The sequence below is a fragment of the Anas platyrhynchos genome, chromosome 4, assembly GCF_047663525.1.
Source record: "Anas platyrhynchos isolate ZD024472 breed Pekin duck chromosome 4, IASCAAS_PekinDuck_T2T, whole genome shotgun sequence".
NCBI lineage: Eukaryota > Metazoa > Chordata > Aves > Anseriformes > Anatidae > Anas > Anas platyrhynchos.
The window spans coordinates 55,858,429-55,881,406 of NC_092590.1; the positions used below are offsets into that span (position 1 = coordinate 55,858,429).

General features: G+C 34.6%; 1 protein-coding gene across 3 annotated transcripts in view; it reads left to right on the forward strand.

Moving 5' to 3' along the window:
• The window catches only part of PDS5A (PDS5 cohesin associated factor A), a 78,595-nt gene that overhangs the window by 29,673 nt on the left and 25,944 nt on the right, over positions 1 to 22,978 (forward strand). For all 3 annotated transcript variants that reach the window (XM_072037698.1, XM_027457222.3, XM_072037699.1), the window contains exons 3-16: positions 1,204 to 1,407; positions 1,756 to 1,842; positions 2,615 to 2,712; positions 3,222 to 3,348; positions 7,242 to 7,322; positions 9,267 to 9,407; positions 10,474 to 10,589; positions 11,393 to 11,487; positions 12,367 to 12,512; positions 17,122 to 17,273; positions 20,565 to 20,678; positions 21,198 to 21,279; positions 22,051 to 22,099; positions 22,220 to 22,359. In XM_072037698.1, coding sequence (XP_071893799.1) covers positions 1,204 to 1,407; positions 1,756 to 1,842; positions 2,615 to 2,712; positions 3,222 to 3,348; positions 7,242 to 7,322; positions 9,267 to 9,407; positions 10,474 to 10,589; positions 11,393 to 11,487; positions 12,367 to 12,512; positions 17,122 to 17,273; positions 20,565 to 20,678; positions 21,198 to 21,279; positions 22,051 to 22,099; positions 22,220 to 22,359 — 1,632 coding nt within the window. The remainder of the gene's footprint in view (positions 1 to 1,203; positions 1,408 to 1,755; positions 1,843 to 2,614; positions 2,713 to 3,221; positions 3,349 to 7,241; positions 7,323 to 9,266; positions 9,408 to 10,473; positions 10,590 to 11,392; positions 11,488 to 12,366; positions 12,513 to 17,121; positions 17,274 to 20,564; positions 20,679 to 21,197; positions 21,280 to 22,050; positions 22,100 to 22,219; positions 22,360 to 22,978) is intronic.

The following is a 22,978-nucleotide window of genomic DNA, read 5'->3' on the forward strand; positions in this document are numbered from 1 at the left end:
ATAGAAATAAAATATCTGCAGTAATGAAAGAGGTGTTTATTGGTTTTCTAATAGTCAATCTCCTCTTGTGTGTTACTGTTTGTATTCAAGAGACAAAAGTTGAGCTGTTGACTTATTCTGTTTTTTCTCCTCTATCTCTTTAGTATGTGTGGTGTGTGTGTAATGGGTATAGAAATCCTATCAGTATGGCTCTCCTTCACCATTTTAGCTCTAAGGATACTTGTACATGGGGACATGGGACACAGGACACAGACCAGTGTGACTGAGGTCATGCTAAGAATCTGTGGCACGTCTTCCAGTTCTGCACTGGTATCCTAGACGTCATCCCTTGGCCTTTAATGACCCCTATTCCAAAAGTTAAGCCTACAGCTCTTTATTTCTTCAAACTAAATTCTCACTTCCAGTATTGCCAAAAGATTATGTTGAGATTAGATGACCCCAATTAAATGGAACATTTTAAATAAACAATTTTGGTGGCATTTCACAGGAATTCGTAATTCTTAGCTGTGCTAGATGTTAGGAAACAATGTACAGTTGATTTTTTCTTATATAGGTAGTGATATGGATGTAGTTTTGAGTATGCAGAGAGAGTAGATTTACATTGCTAGAAGTGTGTTACGTGAGGGGTGAAATTCTTCTCTGGTACCCAGTTCATTTAATAAAGATGAAAGGATTGTTTGTATGAGCTCATAGCCAGTGTAAGACTGCCTGCTTGTAGGCTTCTCTTTAAGTCTTGGTGTGGCTGATCAAGCAGCTGCTCTGTACCGTGGCCTGTATTTCAGGCCAGCTGGCTGTGATGGCTTGCAGTTCCTCATACTGCCTGCACTAGGCAAGTCCTCACGCTGAAGTGGTTTAGGGCTGCTGTGGTGCAGAGGTGCTGCCGTCTCCAACCTCATCAGTGTGTAGCAAGCAGTTCCTGTGCTGCACCTCAGGTTAGGAATGGCAAAATGAGCACAGCTGCAAAGCATTTTTCAGTGCCTTAATTGAAAATACCAAGTTCATGTTCAATAAGTCTTTAAGTATCAGATTAATGCTTCTCTCTTTCTGATGCTTGTTCAAACAACAACAACAACAAAAAGTATTACTGTAACTAGGTAGTCTAAAATGTATTGGTAGTGTTTCATCTGTTTAGAAAGTATCATTTAGTATTTGGAATAAAAAGCCAAAAGCACTTGAATGAGTTTTTTTTTCTTTGTTTTCCAGATGGTGGTAAAAACCTTCATGGATATGGACCAGGACTCGGAGGATGAGAAACAGCAGTATCTCCCATTAGCCTTGCACCTTGCATCTGAATTCTTCCTCAGGAATCCCAATAAAGATGTGCGCCTCCTTGTAGCATGTTGCTTGGCTGATATCTTTCGTATCTATGCTCCTGAAGCTCCATATACTTCCCATGACAAACTTAAGGTAAAATACTTCATGAAATAAAGGATTTCTTCCTCACTTGTTCTCTTGTTGCATTAAAAATAAATAAATAAATATTGTTTACTCACATTTAATTAATACTGAGTTTTGTTAGAGATGTTGCTTTAGTCCTTTGAGTCAGTGGAGTACTCTCAGGGCCAGAAATGTGTAAAGAACTGCTAAATAAACAGTATCTGTGTTGGTGATAGATTTCTGTCATTGCCTAAAACTGACAATTTAATGTTTTTAATACCACGAACTTGTAAAAGTGGGTAGATGGCAGTACTAAAGGGTTGTATTTTTATTCTGTGCAGAATCAAGCTAGTAAACACTTTCTTGTTTTTTTGACAGGACATATTCTTGTTTATTACAAGACAATTAAAAGGCCTGGAGGACACAAAGAGCCCCCAGTTTAACAGATACTTTTACTTGTTAGAGGTAACATTATTATATTAACTGCAACTTTCAGTAGATGCTATTTGCAATGTGAGCCTACAAATGTAATCAGCCTTTCTCCAGATATGTCAGCTTTACAGATGTGCATGCTGTCAATTATACCAGACAATTTAATGTTCAATGAATTGCTTCCTTTAGCAGTTACAATTCTGTTTGCATTTAATAAGATCATACAGCCTATAGTTGAGGATGTGTTAAAATGATTGGTATTTATTAATGTTTAGCCTTTGTCTTACAATTTTAGACCTTCAGTTTCTCATACTGTGCACCTTTAAGGTATTATTGGCAAAGGAGAAATTGAAATGCTGATTAAAATGCAGATGTCCGTATATTGATGATGGGAGGACAGTGAGATTTTGGTCTAAAAACATTAGCAAAACCTACTCTTAACAAGAGGCATGGGGATTTTATCAGCTTGCTTTTAGTAAAAATGTTTACAAACAAGATACTCTCTAATTTTTAAAAACAGCATTGTTTCAAAACATGAATCCAAAAAAAAGTCTAGAGATATGGCCTTGTTATATTAACACTTTCTGTCACTCACCTTTTATACCTAAGACATGAGATTATCCTTTATTTAGTTTTCTTCTGGTTGTATATTGGAAAGCCTCTTTGGGTTAAGATCTATATATATGTGAAGGGTTTACGATTTATAGTATGATATTCTTCTCTGAATAGAAAAAAATAACTAACGTAATTGTATTGATGTGATTTGCAAAGTTGTAATATCCTGAATATCCTATTTTTGTTTTAGAATTTAGCTTGGGTTAAATCTTACAACATCTGCTTTGAGTTGGAAGATTGCAATGAAATTTTTATTCAGCTTTTTAGGACTCTTTTTTCAGTTATCAAGTAAGTCGAATCACTTCAATTATATTAAACTGTCAAAATATCATCAGTTTCGGGCATAGACTGAATCCTTACATAGCCTACAAGTGAATAGATCTGAATAGAACAAATCCTCATTCCTCCAAGCAAGGAGATAAAAGGAAAGCAGCTGAGTACAAATTATTGACAGTATAGCGAAGTGTGTTCCTGAAAGCAGACATTACTAACTGCTGAAAATACCAATGTTACAGTGGTAGACTTCATTCCGACTTGTATACATTTTTATTTCTGTGACTGGATGTTTGCTGCTTGTTTGTTTTGTTTCCCTTCTTAAAGTAATGCTGGGGTGTTGTAGATTTTTGAAACTTTCTAGAACAGAGGAAAGACAAAATAGTTTCGAGTTTTCTGATCTGGAGAATGTAAGCAAGTGCAAGCTGAACGCTGTTAGATATTAATCCATTGTTCCATAAAAGCACTGTTAGTATTTGTCTGTGGCTGAAAATGTAGTGCTGATAAGTCTTTTATCTTCTTAGTAATAGCCACAACCAGAAGGTACAAATGCATATGCTGGATTTGATGAGTTCTATCATCATGGAAGGCGATGGAGTAACTCAGGAGCTGCTGGACTCCATTTTGATTAACCTCATTCCTGCACACAAGGTCTGCAAAATAAAATTATGGTAGTAATATACCATCATAACAATGCTTTTAATTGCTTTTACCTTGTTTATTTCTCCACACGCTTCAGGGAACTGATCACTGCTGCAATTTTTCCAGCCTTATAACAGTGGATTGAAAATTGTCTTTGGGATTTATTTGGTGCTGTTCTTTGGCTGTGTTTGGATTACTCAATATCGAGAGATTCTTTTTACTTGCAACGTCAAGAACTATGTACTTAAACAGAAACAAAGTGTCTTCAAGCAAATTTAAAATTCTAATAAGAAAGCATTTTTTTTAATTGAAAATTGTGGGGTATTTTGTTCATTAAAAACAAAACCAAATAAACAAACGAAAACCAAAATTATTTCCCAAAGACTTTCTGTGGAGACTTGCTGCTTGCCTCAGCTTGTCAGACTCCCTTCCACCTCCCTGTTATTTTTTTCCCTGTCTTTTTCCCCTTCAACTTTTATCTTAGTAAGTCCTATTCTTACCTGAAGCTATGTAGCAGTGTTATAGTTTGGTTGGCTGCTTTCAGTGTTCCATATACTTTTGAGTTCCATAATCTTTTTACCTTTTGTGGAGTTCAGCATCCCTCTAACTATAAGTGACTCTTGTCACTTGCTCCTGCTTCTTGCTAAAAACCGTACGGAGAACAGTAAGTTTCAATGATGAGCTACAGTAAACGAGCTGTACTCTCATTGCTGAGTATGTGTTTTTGCTTATTCATTTATTAATTTAAAATAATGACACAATTTAGACAATTCCATCCATGACTACATAATTAAAGCTAAATTAGCGCATACAAGCAGAGATTTATTCCTTTGGTTACATAAAAAAGGAGAGAGAATTCATGTATTCATGAAACGTATAGCACAAGAGTGACTAAGCAGTGGTGTTTGTCATTTACCTGTGCAAGCCAGCAGCTGATATATAAAAATATCTGTTGTCTGAGGGCAGTTTGCTTTCAGTCTGTCATGCTCATGAGCTGGCAGTGTCATTATCAGTTCATTTTTATTGACAGTAATGAGATGATGTCTTACTAGAACTGTTAATGGAAGGAGAGGCCTCTTAAAACTATAGAAGAATCTTTTTGAAAATAGACAAAGTTGTTTTTCAACAATTACAGGTAGGTAGAGATCAAGAGTGGAAATAGTGGAGTGTAGGTGTGTATGGCAGGTGCTGGGTGATGCTGTTAACGATGGTGGGCTTGCTCTGAGGATGCAATGACCTCATAAACTGTGTTCAGTTGGACAGTGTATTGTGACTTCTTGGTGTAGGCAACGCAAGAATGAACACAGTCCTTTATCATTAGTATTGTTAGTTTAATAATACTTTATTAAATAGTTTATAAAAATATAAAAAATATTTTATAAAAATTTATAAAATTTTATTATTTTTATTAAATTTTTATTAAAATTTATAAAAATAGTATATAAAATAGTTTATAATTTTGCTTAATGAAGGAAATTCTCATGACTGATAAGAGGAAGGTAAAATTTAAGTAAATATTGGGACGTACTCCATGTTTAATATCTTTTATAGCACTGTTCTCCAGTCCTCACTGGCTCTTGGCTATCATGACTGAACAAGTAATATGCTGTAGTCAGAGTTCAGCATCATCCTTTTCTCAATATTTTGATCTGTTTTAACTTTTTTGTTTTCTGTAACAACAGAATTTAAATTATTGCTTTATGTGATACTTCTTAAAAAAATCAGTAAATAAAAATCAGGAGGTTTTGTTGTTTTCTCTGCCTAGCAGAGTTTGACTGTAGTAATTATGTTCTCTTTTCATGCACAGATCTGCTAGGGAGTTCTGTGATTCCATTAATTGTTTGTCTGTAGTTAATGTAAATCAGAAACACCATACTGTGAAAAGCATAGTTTATTTTCTTGTAAGGAACATATAATAACAATATTTTTATGTCCATGCAAAGAAATTGAAGAGTTGTCATTCTCTGCTGTGACATAATAAAGATATCAATGTGGCTGGGCTATTACAGTTGATGGAATTTCGTCCTTATAACAAAGTTGAAATACGTATTTTGGGTGATGTCTATTCCATTTTTTTTTTAATAATTTCTCCTGCATTGTATAAGACCATACTGCAATAAAAATAATAAAAAAAAAGATAGATTTAACAATACCTAAACATGAAGTACAGTCCATTTTAGTATCTAAATGATGCTCGTTTGTATTTCCATTATCAGTAAAGTGATTTTAATATACATTGTTCTTCTCTGTGTGCACTAATGTGGCTCTCCTCTCTAGTAAATGCAGAATTTCAGTAGTGGTGTGGTATGTCATGCCTTGCTCAGAAGATCCATGGCACCAAGCTGTAGGCCTTTTTCTGAACTTTAAAACCAGAGCTTTCTGTCTATTTAGTGAATATTTTTCTTCATGCTGCTCTTGTTAAGGTTATTTCTTTAAAAATATATATTTTATGTACTTCGATTCAGTGTCTTTTTCTGCATCCTGGCCAATCCAGAGCTTCTGTGCCTAACAGAATGGTTATTTTTATACTACTATTTGTTTATTTTATCAACATATACTGGCTTATTTAGGCTTTTTAGCTCTGGTGAACCAATCTGGGGTGTCCAAAAATACTCAAAAATAATTCTTTGAAACTATATTGAAGATCCAAATAAAATCTATTTTATGTATAAAGCTTTCGGTCCTTTAGTTTAATATAAGCCTACCTACCAACATGATTTTTATGATGGTTTGTCTGGTTTGGAGAGAAACTGTTTTGTTTTAGGCTGTATAGTAGTCAGAATTCGAGAACATTTTTATACATATTTGCCTGCCTTAAATAATATGTCACCAATTTAGTGCCACTGTGACTAAAGAGGTATTTGTTTGAGCCTGTGGCCATTTTTTCCTCTTTACTGCCAGTGGAGGAGAGGTTTTTGTTTTTTTTTTTTTTTATTAATAGTAGTATTTTTGTTGTCCTATTGGCTAGAAGAACAAGGAGGAATCATTCTCAGTGTAGGCTTGCCAAATACCATCTTCCAAGAATTGGTCTTCCTTAGACTTCCTGTGTTTTGTCTGCAGTAGTCTGTGATTTTCAGGGCAATCAGTGAATCCACCCTTCTCCCTCCCTCCTCCTCTCCTTCCCTCCCCCTCTTCCTTCCTCCTTTCCCCCTCTCCACTCCAAGCTGCATTAATCCCTAGATGAGATGATATACTGCATATTGTATTTTGTGCTGATTTTCTGGGCAGTCACAGTTTCCATATGTGCTCTTACATTCCTTATCTTGCTTGAGATTACTGAAAACAATGTTCAGATTTGTTATGTTGCAATCAAATGTTTACTTGGAAAGGTTGCAGATTGCTCTGCCCAAGTTTAGGTGCTCTCCGTAGGCGATCTTTGAGCACACAGCACAGTCCACATAGAACTCAATGCAAAATTTTACCATCTAGAGAAGGGTGAACTTGGTCTCAGGGTGTCTGTTTGGGGGAGTTTAGAAAGTAAGATCAACTAATTAATTCATCTTTCCTCAGTGTGGCAAATGTAGTGCGTGGTAATTATTAAAGTGTGGAGGTGTGGCAACGTTTCTTCAAAATTTTTAATATGATTGCAAGTAAAAACATTTTCTAGATACTATTACAGTGTCAAAGGTAACAACAGGAGTGATAAAGTTCTAGAAGAATGTGCAGGAAGTGATGTTTTTGGTTTAGATTTCTTTTAAGCATGTGAAAAAATGATTTAAAGATTTTAGTAAGTCTGTGGTTGTGTAGTTAATATAACTGAATTTTGATTGCTTTGAAAATAAATTGGTGGCAAAACATACCTTACTAAAATAATGGGATTTTAAGGGTGTGATTAAAAAAGTGAAGTCAACTGAATTAGCTTGTCTCTCTTTAAAATTTTATATTTTTTCCCCTTTTTTCAGAACCTTAATAAACAAGCATTTGATCTTGCAAAAGTCCTGTTGAAGAGGACCGTCCAGACCATTGAACCGTGTATTGCCAATGTATGTCAATTAGTTCATTCATGTTTACTATAACTAACAACTATTCTTGTTAATGTTCTGATTTATTGGAGGTTTGTTTATTTACAGTATTGCTTATAAAATTAACATTTCTTAATGGAGCTAGAAGAATACTTTTTTTCCAGATAGGGTATTATTTTTTTGCTTATTTAAAAAAAAAGTGAGGTGTTTCAAAGAAGTGAAGAAGAAATAAATTTTTATCCATCCCAGTTTTAAGCATAGAAATCTAGGCTGTAAAAATAGGTGACCTGTCTTTCAGCATTATTGAGCACCAAAAAATCCTGTTGCAACAAAAGGCATAGTTAGTGCTTTGTATGTCCAGCAACTAGACATCCTCATTTTATGCCTAACTGCAGGATGAAGCACTTCAGACTACCAGCTTCTTAATAGACTTTGTCTATCCTAAACTTGTTCTAGTTAGAAAGACTAAGACTTGAGTTTTTTTTTTTTTTTTTTTTTTTTTTTACTATTTCCTACTGTGTTTCCTTTTGATGAATATCAATAGGGTGTTGTAACTATTAAAACAGTTACTACAGTCTTGTGGGGGATGTAGCTTGTTCCATTCTGTTGTCTGTCTTTTTGCTGAAGCCAGTGGTATTCTTTAAAGTCAGAGTAGATTAAGAAGGGAATTAGGCAAATTCATGAAAGATTAATCAGTAAGTATTTAAAAGCTCAGGGAGTCTCACTAAGAAGTACCACTTTCCAATTCCCGTGTTTCCTTAAGCTTTTGTAGTTAGCTATAGCTGAAAACAGCATAGTAGATGAGTGACCTTTGAGTTGATTTAATATTATTCTTATGTTCTTGCTCAAGTGTGTAAAAGCTTTGTAGCATTTGCATTACTCAAATAATACTATCATCCTAGTAGGAAGCATATCAAACATGTTAACAAATCCATTGGAAATCATTCTTATGTTAGGCTACTTTTTTTCCCTCTTAGAATGCCAAGAATTCTTGACCATCAAGTAATGGTCAAGATACATAATCATATGTATTTGATCATAATGACCAAATATCACAAGACCTATCGTGATCATATATCATTCTTTAAAATGGACTAAAAGTAGATAAACTTTATTTTTCAATACATCGTGATATTCAATTTGGATTGCTCTTACATTACAAGAAAAACAAAACTAAGATAACTTTATTTCTCAACTTATAATGGACTTCAATCTGAAATAAACAGTTCTTGTATTATCTTTTAATTTGGCTGGGGATATAGTAATATTTTAAATGATCAAGTTAGTATATTTTTATGAAGTTACCATCAAATTTTATCATGTTATTATCAAATTCATCAAGTTTGGACATAAGCTGGCAGGACGTATTTTCCAGCCCAGAAAATCAACCATATCCTGGGCTGCATCAAAAGAAGCAGGGTGAGGGAGGTAATCTTCCCTCTCTGTTCTGCTCTCCTGAGACCCCACCTGGAGTGCTGCGTTTGCTCTGGGGCCCCCAGCACAAGAGGGACATGGACCTGTTGGAGCAGGTCCAGAGGAGGGCCACGAAGATGATCAGACGGATGGAGCACCTCTCCTGTGAAGACCAGCTGAGAGATCTGGGGTTGGTCCCTGGAACCTTCTGATCTCCAGGCTCCACCTGATCTGGTGGGAGGTGGCCCTGCCCATGGCAGAGGGTTGGACTAGATGATCTTTAAGGTCTTTTCCAACCCAAACCAATTTGATTCTATGAATTCATTGATATGATAGAAGTTGTAGAACTGAATTTTGAAGGACGTTTGTCTATAATTTGCATGAACCAGAACTGTAAGGGTGCTTTTAATGCTTTGATGGAATCAAAAATGTGTATTGAATATTTTCCAGTAGAATTGGAGTATAAATGATATATTAGGTTAAACTAATTTGTTAAAATAGTATTTGCATTAATGAAGGCAAATCTTCTAAACCGTAACATTTGCGTTCTAGTTTTTTAACCAGGTTCTGGTACTGGGAAAGTCTTCAGTAAGTGACTTATCAGAACATGTATTTGACTTGATACAAGAGCTTTTTGCCATAGATCCTCACTTACTGCTGTCAGTCATGCCACAACTTGAATTCAAACTGAAGGTAGGTTACAATGTAGCTTGAGACAAGTAATACAATTTACATGGATATTAAAGAATGAGGTGCTGTGGGTTCAATGTGCTCTGCTAGAGTGATAGAAATCTTATATTTTTCAGTTTTGTTTATTTTTACATTTATTATTAAAAATAAGGGCACTGAAGCATTGTGCACAATTGTGTAGTTTCTGTGCTGCAAATGTTATGTACACAACATATATAATCATTGTAATCATAAATCCATATGATCTAATGTAAAAGTTATACATGCTTAATCTTTGGATTTCATTTGAAATTTATAAAGTAATTGGGCTGTGGTTGGCTTTACTCATGGAATGCAAGAGTGTCAGCTTCGATACCGATTTACAGAATTTATTTCACAAAAAGAATGTTTTAATAATAGAGGAATTATTTCCAAATATTTTGTTGGATTTGTAATCAGCTAGTAAGTCAGCTGACTGTTTTTGAATCTTTTGAAGTAGTTCATTTATTCTGGTTGTGTTTTTTTGGTGCTGTTTTAATTAAAAATGTATGACTCATAAGATTGTAAGTGGACAGGGAAATAATTGTGTAAAAGTGTGTGTGTGTTTGTACACATAGGGTATGGTGACAATAAACAAAAGCAATAAAGAAATACAAATAATAAATAAATCAAATTACATCCTTTTAGTGCCCATCTATATAGAAAATCTTAATTAGTGTTGTTTCCACATGCACAGAAGACTTTGTTTTAAAACAAAAATAAGATCATTTACTGTTGAAATTGCTAGATATACATTATTCAAACTACTGTGTGTAGGGGTTTTTTTTGTTTTTTTTTTGTTTGTTTTTTTTATTCCTGAAAGGATTTTCAAAGCACAGCCATCAGTGGTTATAATACATTAAATTAATAGGTATGTATGTTTTTCATCATATTCATCTAATTAATTAGGGAGACTGGAGATTATCAGAAATTATTTCAAAATGACTTTTTAATCTGATTTATAAAAGCAGGAGGAAAAGGAAGCCAGAAATTATTATTAAGGTATCACAGGTAACAAATTACAGTTTCTTTTTCATTATTTGATTTTTAGAGCAATGATGGAGAAGAACGTTTGGCTGTTGTTCGACTTCTGGCTAAACTCTTTGGCTCTAAGGATTCTGATCTGGCTACACAAAATCGTCCTCTTTGGCAGTGCTTTCTTGGGCGGTAAGAGAAATATGGATAGAGTTCTGAATTCACATTCTTTTTGTGATGAATTTTCCTAAAAATATTGTATTTTTATTTGTGGCTGTAGTGTTTTGTTTGTTTGGTTGGTTGGTTGTTTTTTTTTTTATCCAACCTTTGAAGCAGAGAATTACATACAGTTACAATTTAGAATAAAATGTATTTTAACCTGAATGCTGCTATGTTGCTGTCAGTTAGAGGAGTATAGATTAGATAGATAGCTACAGTAAGTACATAGCAGAAATTACACAATATGAAATTCCACATAATGCTGTCATACTTACTGTTCAACTATATCGGCAACTGTACCTCCTTTTATTCGGCATTTACCTTTTGAATGAAGCAATATTTCCTTTTAAGTAAACATAGAAATTCAACATTAAAATAATGAATGTTTTCAAATGGTACATGTTATACGGGTATATATGTTTTTTGTAATTTTATATATAAACGTGTGTGTGTGTGTATATATATATAGTGATGATTGATGGTCAACCTGATAGATGTGGAGATTTATGGCAATGGATGATGACCCTTGGGTCAGCATTTCATCTGTTTGTAGCATATTTTTTCTTTAATTGTAGTCTTAATTTAAATAATAACAAACTTTTGTTTGAGGTACATTATGGAAACAAATTCAAAATATTTCTAATGTATTATTTTGCCATCTGAAAGTGTTCTAATAATTAATGAAACGTACTTTCAACACATGTTACTACATAGAGAATAATCTTGATTTGCAAGGCTAATTAAAAATTAACATTCATCATCTCCTATCTCTCTAGGTTCAATGATATCCATGTCCCTGTGAGATTAGAGAGTGTGAAATTCGCCAGTCATTGTTTAATGAACCATCCAGACTTAGCAAAAGACCTCACTGGTGAGATGCTAATACTGGTGTTTAAAATAATTTAAGATATGAGCAGGGAAAAACATAATTATTTCTGTACATAGCAGTATAGTTCCAAAATGTATCAAGCCCAATGCATGATACTGAATGGAAGAACGAACTAATTTGTAATTGCTTTCTGATGAAGACAAGAGCACAAGAGGGAGCACACTTGCACATGGAATGTGCAACTTTGTGTGGGCTTCATAAGAGTGAGTCTTTAAGAAGCTACCCGTTGCAGCTTGAATTTTAAAGTATTTTCAGATTCCAGAGAAAGCTTTGGCACATCAAAGCGCAAGTATTTGTAACACGTACTGAATTACTTTCAAAAGTAAGTGGAAGAGAGTACTGGGGAACACACTGAGTTTAGAAGAAGCCATTGTGCTGGTCTAAAATACGAATTTCTTCCTTTAGTTCACCATCATTCTAACTATGAGGAGAATTTCAGGCTTAACTTGAAAATACCTTCTTTTTTGATGAGATAACCTTCAGCAACTGTCAATATTTTTAAATTATTTACCTTTGTCTTTGCGAATGAGTTGTTTTTTTTTTCTCCTTTCCAACTTTATTTAGTTTCAATATATTCTAGTCAGTTTTATTTAACATCATTGCCTGTTGCAAATGAGGTTATTGTAAAAGCTATTCACTTTTATATATGAATATCAAAAGATTATATATATATATATTAATGTAATGTAGAAAATGGTAAAATAGATGTTTCTTATAGGCAGTTCCATGTTTAATAGATACTAAAATTGTGATATATGACAGAATATGCAAAATTAACTTCTGATTATTAATAGTAATAAATTAGAATTCATGATATCTAAATAAAAAAGCCAAACCTTTCATTGTTTCTTTTCATAACAGAGTATTTGAAAGTTAGATCCCATGACCCAGAGGAAGCTATTCGACACGATGTTATTGTTACCATTATTACTGCGGGCAAGAGAGATCTTTCTTTAGTTAATGACCAGCTGCTTGGCTTTGTAAGGGAAAGAACACTAGATAAACGGGTAAGTGTTAATATTTTATTTTCAGGAATGTCTGCCTTTAATATCATTTTTTTTTGTTTTTATTTTTACCAAAGCTCCAGAAATAGAAAATCTTGGAGTTACCTATTAACTAGAATGCTGTGGGGAAAATTTTCTTACCAGAGCATCTTAATGAAGAGAGCTAATTGTGGAGACACCAATCAAGTGTAGGCAAGCAAGTACACTCATTGTGTTGAGGAATACAGTCATCCTGTAAGAGCACAGGAGTAGCCACGTAGGTTTAGGCCAAAGGTCCCTATAGCCGAAAATAATTCTCACAGTGGTCAGTTTTTGGCTTAGAGCAATTTGTCAACTTCTTAAATCTCCTTGATCATATTCATCATAGCTTACAAGGGAACTTTCTCCTATGAATTTATTGAGTTCTTTCTTGAACCTGTTTGTACATGATAGGTGTCCATAGCACCTGCACCAATTAGTTCAAGTGTAATGTATGTAATTGTTCCTTTTTGGCAGACGGTGTCCCTTCTCTAAACCACATCATTCTAGATAGTACCTTTATTTCTTTTTAAATATTTTTCTCTTTTTTATGTTTGCCTTTTAGATGAGAATTTCACTGTAATGGATTTGGAGAAAAGGGATTTGTTGTCTTTGCACAAATTCTGATTTTGAATATATTATTTTCATTATTATAAAGCAAATCTTCAATTAGTTGTATCTGGCACTTAACATTAGTTGTTTTTCAGGAGTGATTAAGAGAAATCACTTCCTTCTTTTTCAGCCATCAAAAAAATATCCCCCAAAAAAGTAACTTTTGAGATCTTAGAATTCTTAGTCCAACCACCAATACTCACCAGGACTTTACCTATTCAGGCTGGGATGATTGTTAGTGTCTTCTACATAGTGTCTCTGTTTTCCTTTACCATCCTTCACTTAGTGACAGGCAGTCAATTTTACAATCGTAATAGTTATTTCTACAGAGCTAGGAATATTCAATTTGCACAGCCTTAAACCCAGTGTGGTATTTTTTTTTTAATGTTACTGATATGTTTGTCTTGGTGATCTTGTCTTGGCGATTTCACACCAGGTATAGGTTTGATGATACTGCATTTCAAGAGGTTAGGTTCAGGTACCTAACTTCAATTCTAGATTGTGTTTTTTTCATAAAAATCTTGGGTGAGAGCTTTAGTGAAACTGCATCCTGAGGAAAAATAAAAGTTGAAAATTAACTAAAAATAACTACAGATGCAGAGCGATTTGAAGTAGACCATAACAGTATGCTATTTCTTTGTAAGTAGAAATGTATTATACAGTGAATATCAAGCACTTGTAAACTTTCTGCGTATAATTTTTTAAAAGATTTATTTCCTTCAGTTTGGGAGAGGGGCATTGATACATCCTTGCGAGTCTTCATCCTTTTTTCCATGGGATTTTTTTCAGTTCCAGACATAATGCATTATACCTATTTTAATTATTCCTTTGCTTTTAAGAACTTGATCCTCTGCTGACTGCATTTACGTCTTGGGTTACTTTTTGACAAATCACTGCAAACCTGTATGTGATGATTCATAAATTTGACTTCATCTCATTTTCAGTTGTCTGTCAAATGATTACAGATATTACAGTAAGAACAGTATTCATCAAACAGGCTGAAGTAAAATGCTGATTGTTTAAACGCACTTCAGTGCGCATTTCAGTGGTGCCTTTGTAAAACACTGAAATTTAGAACACTTTAAAATTAAAGCATACTAACTGTTATATCATGTGTGCAATCTGTTTTTTCTCCTGACTATGTTCTAATTGCTAATTGTCACACTATTAATAGAGGTAGCCTAATACCTTTTTTTTTTTTTTTTTGGGGGGGGGAGGGGGGGTGTAAAAATTTTTGACTTAAAGACACTACTTAATTTACTTAATTTTTGATAAAGTGGCCTTAGGTAACTCGATCTCTAAGGGCATTTGCACAATGATTACAGCCACAAAAATAAAATAAAATAACAACAAAACAACGACTAACACATGTTTTTCAAATCAATTTTTATTGGTCCAGTTGAAAAAGTTTCCCTGGAAACTGACACTTTCAAAAAAAATGGAATCCAGTCTTTGGTAAGAATTGTCCTGAGGAATTTTCCCTTTTCCATTAGAGCACCATCTCTGGTGTCTTTCTAGTGCCTTCACTTTTTGGAATAGTTAGTTTTAGGAGACTTTAAAAAATAAAATAATTCCCTTTATTCTGGTATAACCTCGAGAGTCTAAGAATTAGAGGAGAGTTTCTGAAAGCTGACTTATGTTCCCATTTCCCCAAGCAGTCTTTGTGGTCTAGAGACTTAGTCCATTAATGTGAACAGACTTTCACATCATCAGCTTGGAGAAGCTGTGGAATGAGAAGCCATAGGAATTATTCATGGGAATTATTCCATTATTCTAGTTCTCTTTAAGACTTTCTGCGTGAATTAGTTCTGACTCCTTGTTTGCCATATGTACTAACACTGCAGCTTTTATCAGATGAAGGAGGAATATTTGATACTTTTTTTATTCTTAACTCTCTTGAAGACACAGATTCCAACAGTAAAGAGGTTATCTTGAACTTTAACAGTTCTGTAACTCAGCCCTGCAGTCTTCAGTGAAGGAGTGCAGTTGTGCTAGTGAACCAAGGAAGCTAAGATCGTCAAAATCCTTATGTTAATTAAATCAGGGTAGTACTTCTGTGAGTTGCTACCTTTGAAAGTGATCGTTACTTTCCCCTTTTTTTATTTGCCTTCATCTTTCACCCTACTCACTGTTGCTTCAACTTTCAGTAGCACCTTATTCTTTTTTCCTGTGTTTCCTGTTGGGTGACTGCTTCCATGATGTTTCAAAGTATTTTCTGAGCAGCCTGTCCCGCTACCTCGTGTTCTGTCCAAAGCTGCCTTGCTGTCTTCTCCAACCTCTGCTCTCTGCAGCAGTTTCAGGGATCGGGAATCTACTGACAATCCAAACTTCCCTTCTTATAATCCCTCGTTAAGTACTCTGCTTTTGTTTTAGGCTTAAATTTTATAGAATCATTTCTTGTAATCCTTCTCCTTTGTGTCCTGACGACAGCTTTGCCATCCTTGCTGTCTTATATAGAAGATCTAATGAAGCGATAGTATTGTGTTGGATGGTTATACCTGAATGCAGAATGAGAATACTTACCTGAAAGCGTTTCTCTTTCACGCCTTGATTTCACTTTAAAATGTGCTATAGATGTGCAACAAGCATAAACAAGTCCCTGCAGAGAAGTTGAACAATAACCTCTGTTGATATCTAAAACTTTTCATTTTCATAAAAACATCTCACGCACTATACTGTCAAAGTCAATGCAATCTTTTGTGGTTTTTTAATATTTAAGAAATACATACGGAGAGGCAGGTTTTTTTCCTCCATCATCTTGTTGATAAAACTTGATCATCTCACGCAAAGCAGGCTGTCGTGCTGATGTAAAGCTATATCATCTTCAGGATTTTTCTTTTATTTGCCTTTCTAGAAAAGGAAATCACTCAGAGATATTAAGAAATTAAATGTGCAATATCTCACTGTGCTGTTAGAGCAAGTGTTTGGTTTAACAAGATTGAAGAAATTGTGCACAATTGAATAACAGTGTCTACGTCTATGCTTATCAGGGTGAAATAGTTTGAACATTATTAGTCTTTGGAATTCAAGACCAAAGGTGTCATCTAGCTGTGTTTTGAAGTGAATTCTCCCTTGCAGTCTGCAATTCATGCATTTCTTTTGAATGGTGAGGGAAGTAAGTTCCTTCTGAGGCTTCCTATGTAAACCATTCAATGGGAGACACTATTCTTTCTCTAAATTAATCCTCCATCTGTTCTGGTATGACTTCTTCCGCAAGGCAGTGTGAGAGGGCTTTTGGGCCATGTCTGTTAAAGTGTTTAATAACAGGAGATTTCCTGTTTACATGACTGGATAAAGTAGTGACCACCAAAAATAAAGATGAGAACCTAGGAACACCATCTGTGGAAGCTACAGTTAGGCTTTTTATTGCTGCTTTAAAAAAAAAAAAGGGAAAAAAAGAAACAAACCTCCCTTTGACATCCCTGGAGTCTTCCAGTGATTACTTCAAGGCTTTGGCAAAGATGGCCTCTCCCACTGTTGTGGAAAGTGGCCTCAGAGTTCAAGCCCTGACAAGTTTAGCTATGCCTAAGGTCTAGATCTTCTATTCCTGGACAAGTGTGCCAATTGTAAGGCTGTTGTGTGAATAAAAGCTGCCACAACTGATCAGTGCCCATTTCTGAATAGATAAGTCTTCCAAATTCTGGTTTAAGGCAGCACTTAACTCAGGGCATGCACGTACAGTTAAGCTGTACTTAGCTTTTTTTTTTTTTTTTAGTAGACTGACAATTAAAATTTCTTTGCTCATCACAGTGAAACACTGTCTTACTCTGTACTTTGCAGAGAGGAAACACCTTATGTATGCTTCACAAATTCTCACTTAGAGGCTCTAAAATGCATTTTTCAGCTTCTGCAGTGACTAAATGTAAGAGGTCAGAATGTGGCTGCTTTGTCTTTCATGCTTCTATGTATTTACTGCATTTCGTATATGTTTGATATTTATTTACCAAAACCATTTTCCCATCTCCTTTGCTTCCCCCTCAAGTGGCGAGTAAGAAAAGAAGCTATGATGGGTCTTGCCCAGCTATACAAGAAGTACTGTCTTCACGCCGAGGCTGGAAAAGATGCTGCAGAGAAAGTGAGCTGGATAAAGGATAAACTTTTGCACATATATTATCAAAATAGCATTGATGACAAGTGAGTCAACCTAAGCCTTCCTAATTTTAATTGTATAGTGATAAAAGATACTCTGAAAATGAAAATATGTGCTTTTCCTGAGAAAGCTGTTGTAGTACATTCTGTATTTGTGGTTTTAAGTATGATATATTTGAATAATTATTAAGACGTGCTAAGATCTTTGAGATAGTGGCATTATCTGTTCATATATTTATTCTATATGCTGATGGAAGCATAACTGTGATGATAGTAAATTGTCATTAATCTCTGCATAGAAAAAAGGTCAAATTTTGCTTTTACTATGCCCCGTTCCTGTTTGCCTTTTACTTCCCAGAGGCTAGCATGTTGAAATCATCAATTTGTGAGCACTGCACATATATGTACCACAGCAGCATCTCCTTTTGCTACATTACATGGAAATTGACCCTTTCGTTAGAACAAAAGCTGAAGAAATGTCAAGGATGCTTCCACCATTGTCTTAATTTTCACTGTTTTGTCATTCGGTCCCTTTAATTTTTGAAATATTTTGGCTTAGCGGAAAGTATTTTGGCTTGGGTTTTGGAAGATAGTTTTCAGCTCTCACTGTTAATTCTTTGTCTGTCACTAGAAAAGCCAAACTATGAGATCACACAAAGATGGAATTTCAGCCTAGATGTTTAATGCAGCAGACCTGGAAAACAGACATTTCTTTATAATGTTTCTTAGCATCAAATGAGCCAACAGCCTCCTTTGGTTTCCAGTTATTGTAGTTAATTCTTACAGATGGCGTCACAAAAGACTGGTGAAGGATCTCACTTCTATTCATCTTGCTGTTCATAAGTGGGTCATAGTTACATATTTGATTCATTGCCTTCTTTAAAAAATAAAAAAAAAAAAGAGGAAGAAGAAAGATGCAGTTGCAAGATCCTACACATAAAAATTACTCTGAAAGTCTGCTGAGATAGAAGTGTTAAATAGAGGGGGAAAATGAGGAAATCCCCACATAGTTCATACAGAGCTACAAAGCTAATTCTGCTTTCGCATATGCATCAAATATGCTTTAATTTGCCTGGAGAGATTCACGTTTTTTCTAGTATGTTCGTGTCTCGTACAGCACACAGGCTTCATAGCGAGCCAGGAATGAATCAAATTTCTGCAGTGAATGTGGCAGATCTGTTCAGTATTCCTGTTCACTGGAAATACAGAATACCGTAAAGGGACCAAGACAAGGAATTTCAAGGAAGGGCTGTGTCATCAAAGCAGAGTTTCTTTCTCTAATGTGGTTTCTTCTAAAAGTCTTGTTGAGCTATTTAAGCCAGCCTTTTCATGAGCAGGCGCTGATTGTAAGCTGTTTGCTGAAAGATTGGTGGTTTGATTCTCATCATTCCTCTAGTTCTATTTGATAGCCTGAATTTTAATCCAAATTCTGCTGTTTTTTAAGTTGACAATGAATTTATTGTTCAGTTGCATTGGGTTGATGTGCTCAGAATGGAGAAGTAAATGTATTTCAATGTTATCATCATTCAAAATTAGAAAGTTAGTACTTTAAGCACTGGAAGAGCCATAGAAATGCCATTATCTTTAAGACACAGTCAATCCAGTCCTTTAAACACACATGTATAAGTCAAAATTAGCAACCTCTGTTCTGTTTTCTTTCCATAATGAGGGAGGAGGATAAAACATAACGGTGAACAGCTGTCTGAGCCTCGGAGTATTTTCCATTGTGCACATGGAATAACACTAGTTCTTTGAGAAGATAATAGCACAGCATCGTACAGTATTCAGGCATGAAGTGGAGTGGAACAAATTTTCTCCAGACATCCTTAACTCTGTCACTTCCTCCTGGTTTTGATGTTACTCAACTATTGATGAGTTTGTGTACTCGGGACTGAGAACTTGAAGCCATAAAGGCAGTTTATCACCTGTGTGCTCTGAGATTCCGTGTTCTACAATAAATGCATAGGGAATGACTCAAAATAACCACATTACACACTGGCCTGTTGATTATGTTAGCCAATGACTTTCCTCACGGGAGAAAAGTCTGTGTTGCAGAGGTGTTACCTACTAGTAAATACGTACCCTAAGTGACGTGGGCCAGGGAAGTCATAATACAGTTACACTGTTTGTATTGACAGCTTTTTTGGAAAATGGATCTGTGGAGACATGGGCTACAGCAGTGTTCAGAAATTAGTCAAGTAAATAGCTGTGATGCCTCCAATCTCCTGAGATCTGAAGATCCTGTCCCCCAAGTAATGTAGGCATTGGAGTCATGAGTAGTAAAAATGTACGCCCAAAGGGAAAAAGCCAAGTTTTCTTTAATATTAATGGGATGCCTTGAGGTAACTATCCATATTCATGGTCATCCTTTCATTCCTCTGCCTCAGCATCATGTCCCTTGGAATTTTCTTTGAGTAGAAATAAGATGTGTGTGACCTGTGCTGACTTCTTTGCTCTTTTGTACAAGACCCTCCTAGGGTGCCTTTAGGAATCATAGTAAACAAAGTCTGTAAATTCAAGCACACAAAATATTTGTCCATAAATATGAAATTGTGTAGCTGGATATTGTGTACAGCTCTCATTGCTATGGATTAAATTAATATCTGAATGTTTTTTTATTGGAGGGGAAGATTATTAGATGTTCTGTACAGTTATACAGTAGCTCATTTTTTTTTTATTTTATTTAAAACCTTAAGTATGTATTCTTGTATTTGATTTGTTGTTTTTTTTTAGAAGATATAATTGGAGAATGTTTTTGCTTGTTTGTTTTGCCCTCTGTTAGTTTCCCCTTTGCTCCTTTTGCTGTATACATTTTGGTATTCCTTTGTCTCCACCTTTTTTAATGCTGATGGTTTCTGTGTTAGAATGAATGTTTCAACTGTTCTTTTGTTAAATAACACAATTTTATCTTACCCTTCCTCTCTAGGATATTTCAGATTTTTTACTTTTACTCCTTTTTAAGATATATTCTTGTATTCTTTCTCCTTTATTTGAGATTTTTGCTGTCTGTATCCATTTCTTCTTATGTATGAGTTTGAACACAGGTAGATTCTCAAAACTTAGAGAAAAAGGAGGATTTAGATGGTGACAAATAAAGCAATTACACCCTCTTAAAGGTGAAAATGAATGGAAAAGCTCTCAAGAAGCAGTGCTTGCTAATCTCTATTAATGGTGGAAGGGATCTTAACAGATAAGAAAAAGACCAATACTTTATTTCTTTGCTGTTTGGAAAAAAGTAGTTTCAGTGACTTCTGATATTTCTTGTTCTTGCAGCTTGCCTAAAAGATATTACCACTTTTTGACCCAAAGAGGTTTTTCTCTCTTCTTTCCCTGCAGATTACTAGTAGAGAAAATCTTTGCTCAGTATCTTGTTCCACACAATTTGGAAACAGAAGAGCGAATGAAGTGCTTGTACTATTTGTATGCTAGCTTGGATCCAAATGCTGTCAAGTGAGTATAGTTTGTATTCAGCAAATACTTGCTCTTTTTCAGTCTTTTCTAACATATCTGTTGTCTGCTTATATTATCAGGATTTAAATAACATAAGAAATTGATGTTTAGCACTATTTGCAATTATTATTTCAAAACATTCCCTTTAGATATCTAAATGTTTATATACAAATTGTACAAGGCCTTTAGACAAGATACCTTGCTTTTTGAGAATAGTGGTTTTAGGATTTTGTCTATTTGTTCTCAGCCAATGAGAACAGTGTGCAGTTACAAGACATACTGTGGTTGTCCTGCGTATATGAAACTGATAAAAGTAACTGAATAAAAAAGGAAAATGATGTTATCCAAGAAGAGAATAGTTCTACCTTGTTTGGAATGGTTATTTTTAATATGTAGTAGGTTTGAGATGTTGCATTTGTTAAATAAATAAATAATCTTGTTTACTAATGTGTCCAGTGTGTTCTTGCAATAAACAAATTGGTAAGCTTTCTTTTCTGTTTTTTATTTTTATTTTTGCAGAGCGCTGAATGAGATGTGGAAGTGCCAGAACATGTTAAGGAGTCACGTACGCGAATTACTAGACTTGCATAAGCAGCCCACAGTACGGTTTTGAAAATATTAATACTTTATCCAATAGATTTGTTTGGCTAATTTATAGGTTTTTAATACTGTTTTAATTGTTCAGTTGACTGTTGATTTCCACGTGTAGACAAAGTTCTGTTCTCATTAAGTAAAGTTGCTTTGTTAATGTTTGCAGGTAATGCAAGTAATGCTTGGCCTCCTTAAGTTTATCACGATATTTTATTACCAGTCAATAACTTTAGAAAAAGCTTGGAAAATTTTCCAAGATTTTTTCCCATTTTTTGACAGACATTTTTTGATTTTTGCTTTATAAACTACTTTGAGATTTTCCAAATGGAATATGTTTTAACATAAGTTTTGGTGTATTTATATTGGAGTGTTACCTGTAAGTGTATCAGCAAATTAGCAGAAACTGTTAATAGGAGTTCATGGTTGATCTGGGGATTTAGTGTGGGGAGTTGGCCTATTGAGTGTTTGCTTGTTTGTTTTTGCTTATTTTTTTAGGTCTTTTCCAACAGTATAGACAATTGATTTGTCAAGGTTTAGTGAATTTTTGCATTTCTTTGGTATTGCAAGAAGATTTTTCCCCTTTTTGTCATGTAACAGCTTTTAAGACAGTGTTTATTCTTAAAAACCTAAAACCCAGATTATAGAGTAGAACAAACTGCTGGAGAAGAACTGACAGATGAGCTTAAAGCTTTATTTTATAATAATAAAGCTTTTAGACTTTATTTTTTGAAGGAGATAATGCTGACTTTGTTTGTTTATTTGTATTTGCTGTCCTCCCCAGTCAGAAGCAAACAGTGCTGCCATGTTTGGAAAGCTGATGACCATAGCAAGTAAGTGTTAATAAGTTCAGTAAACTGCTGTTACAGTGTTCCTGGAAATTGTATTTTTGTGAATGTTGGCATACTGAAGTGGCAAATTTATTTAATGTTAAATTCTGTTTAATCATACAGAAAACCTACCAGATCCTGGAAAAGCACAAGATTTTGTGAAGAAATTCAATCAGGTTCTAGGTGATGATGAAAAACTTCGATCCCAGCTTGAACTGTTAATTAGCCCTACATGTTCGTGTAAACAGGCAGATGTCTGTGTGGTAAGGAAATGGAAAAGCAAACTTTATATTTTTGCATTAAAACAGTTATTTAAGGTTAATAGTCTGTTTTGATATCTTAATGTGATTTTTTTAATGTATTTCCTATTTTCATGACATTTATATATAAGGAAGAAATTCTTTAGTCTGAAGGTGGTGAGGCACTGGCACAGGTTGCCCAGAGAAGCTGTGGATGTCCCACCCCTGGAGGTGTTCAAGGCCAGTTTGGATGGGGTTTAAGAGCAACCCGATCTCATGGGAGGTGTCCCTGCCCATGCCTGAGGGGTTGGAATTAGGTTATCTTTAAGGTCCCTTCCACCCAAACCATTCTATGATTCTATGAAATACCTTTTTGATTAACAGCAGAGATTACTGATAATATAACTTGTGATTATCATCTTGCTTTCTGAGAAAATGTTTGTTTCATTTCCTTATGGGGTTATGAGGATCAAATATAAACTTGAAATAAAAAATGAAATTAGTCTTTAAAGAGTCTCTTTTATGGTAAAGTTCTTAAACTATCCCCTGACCCTGTTTAAACTTACATAAGAACCATCAAGACACATACTATATATAAAATACTAGCATATATATATATATATATATATATATATATATATAT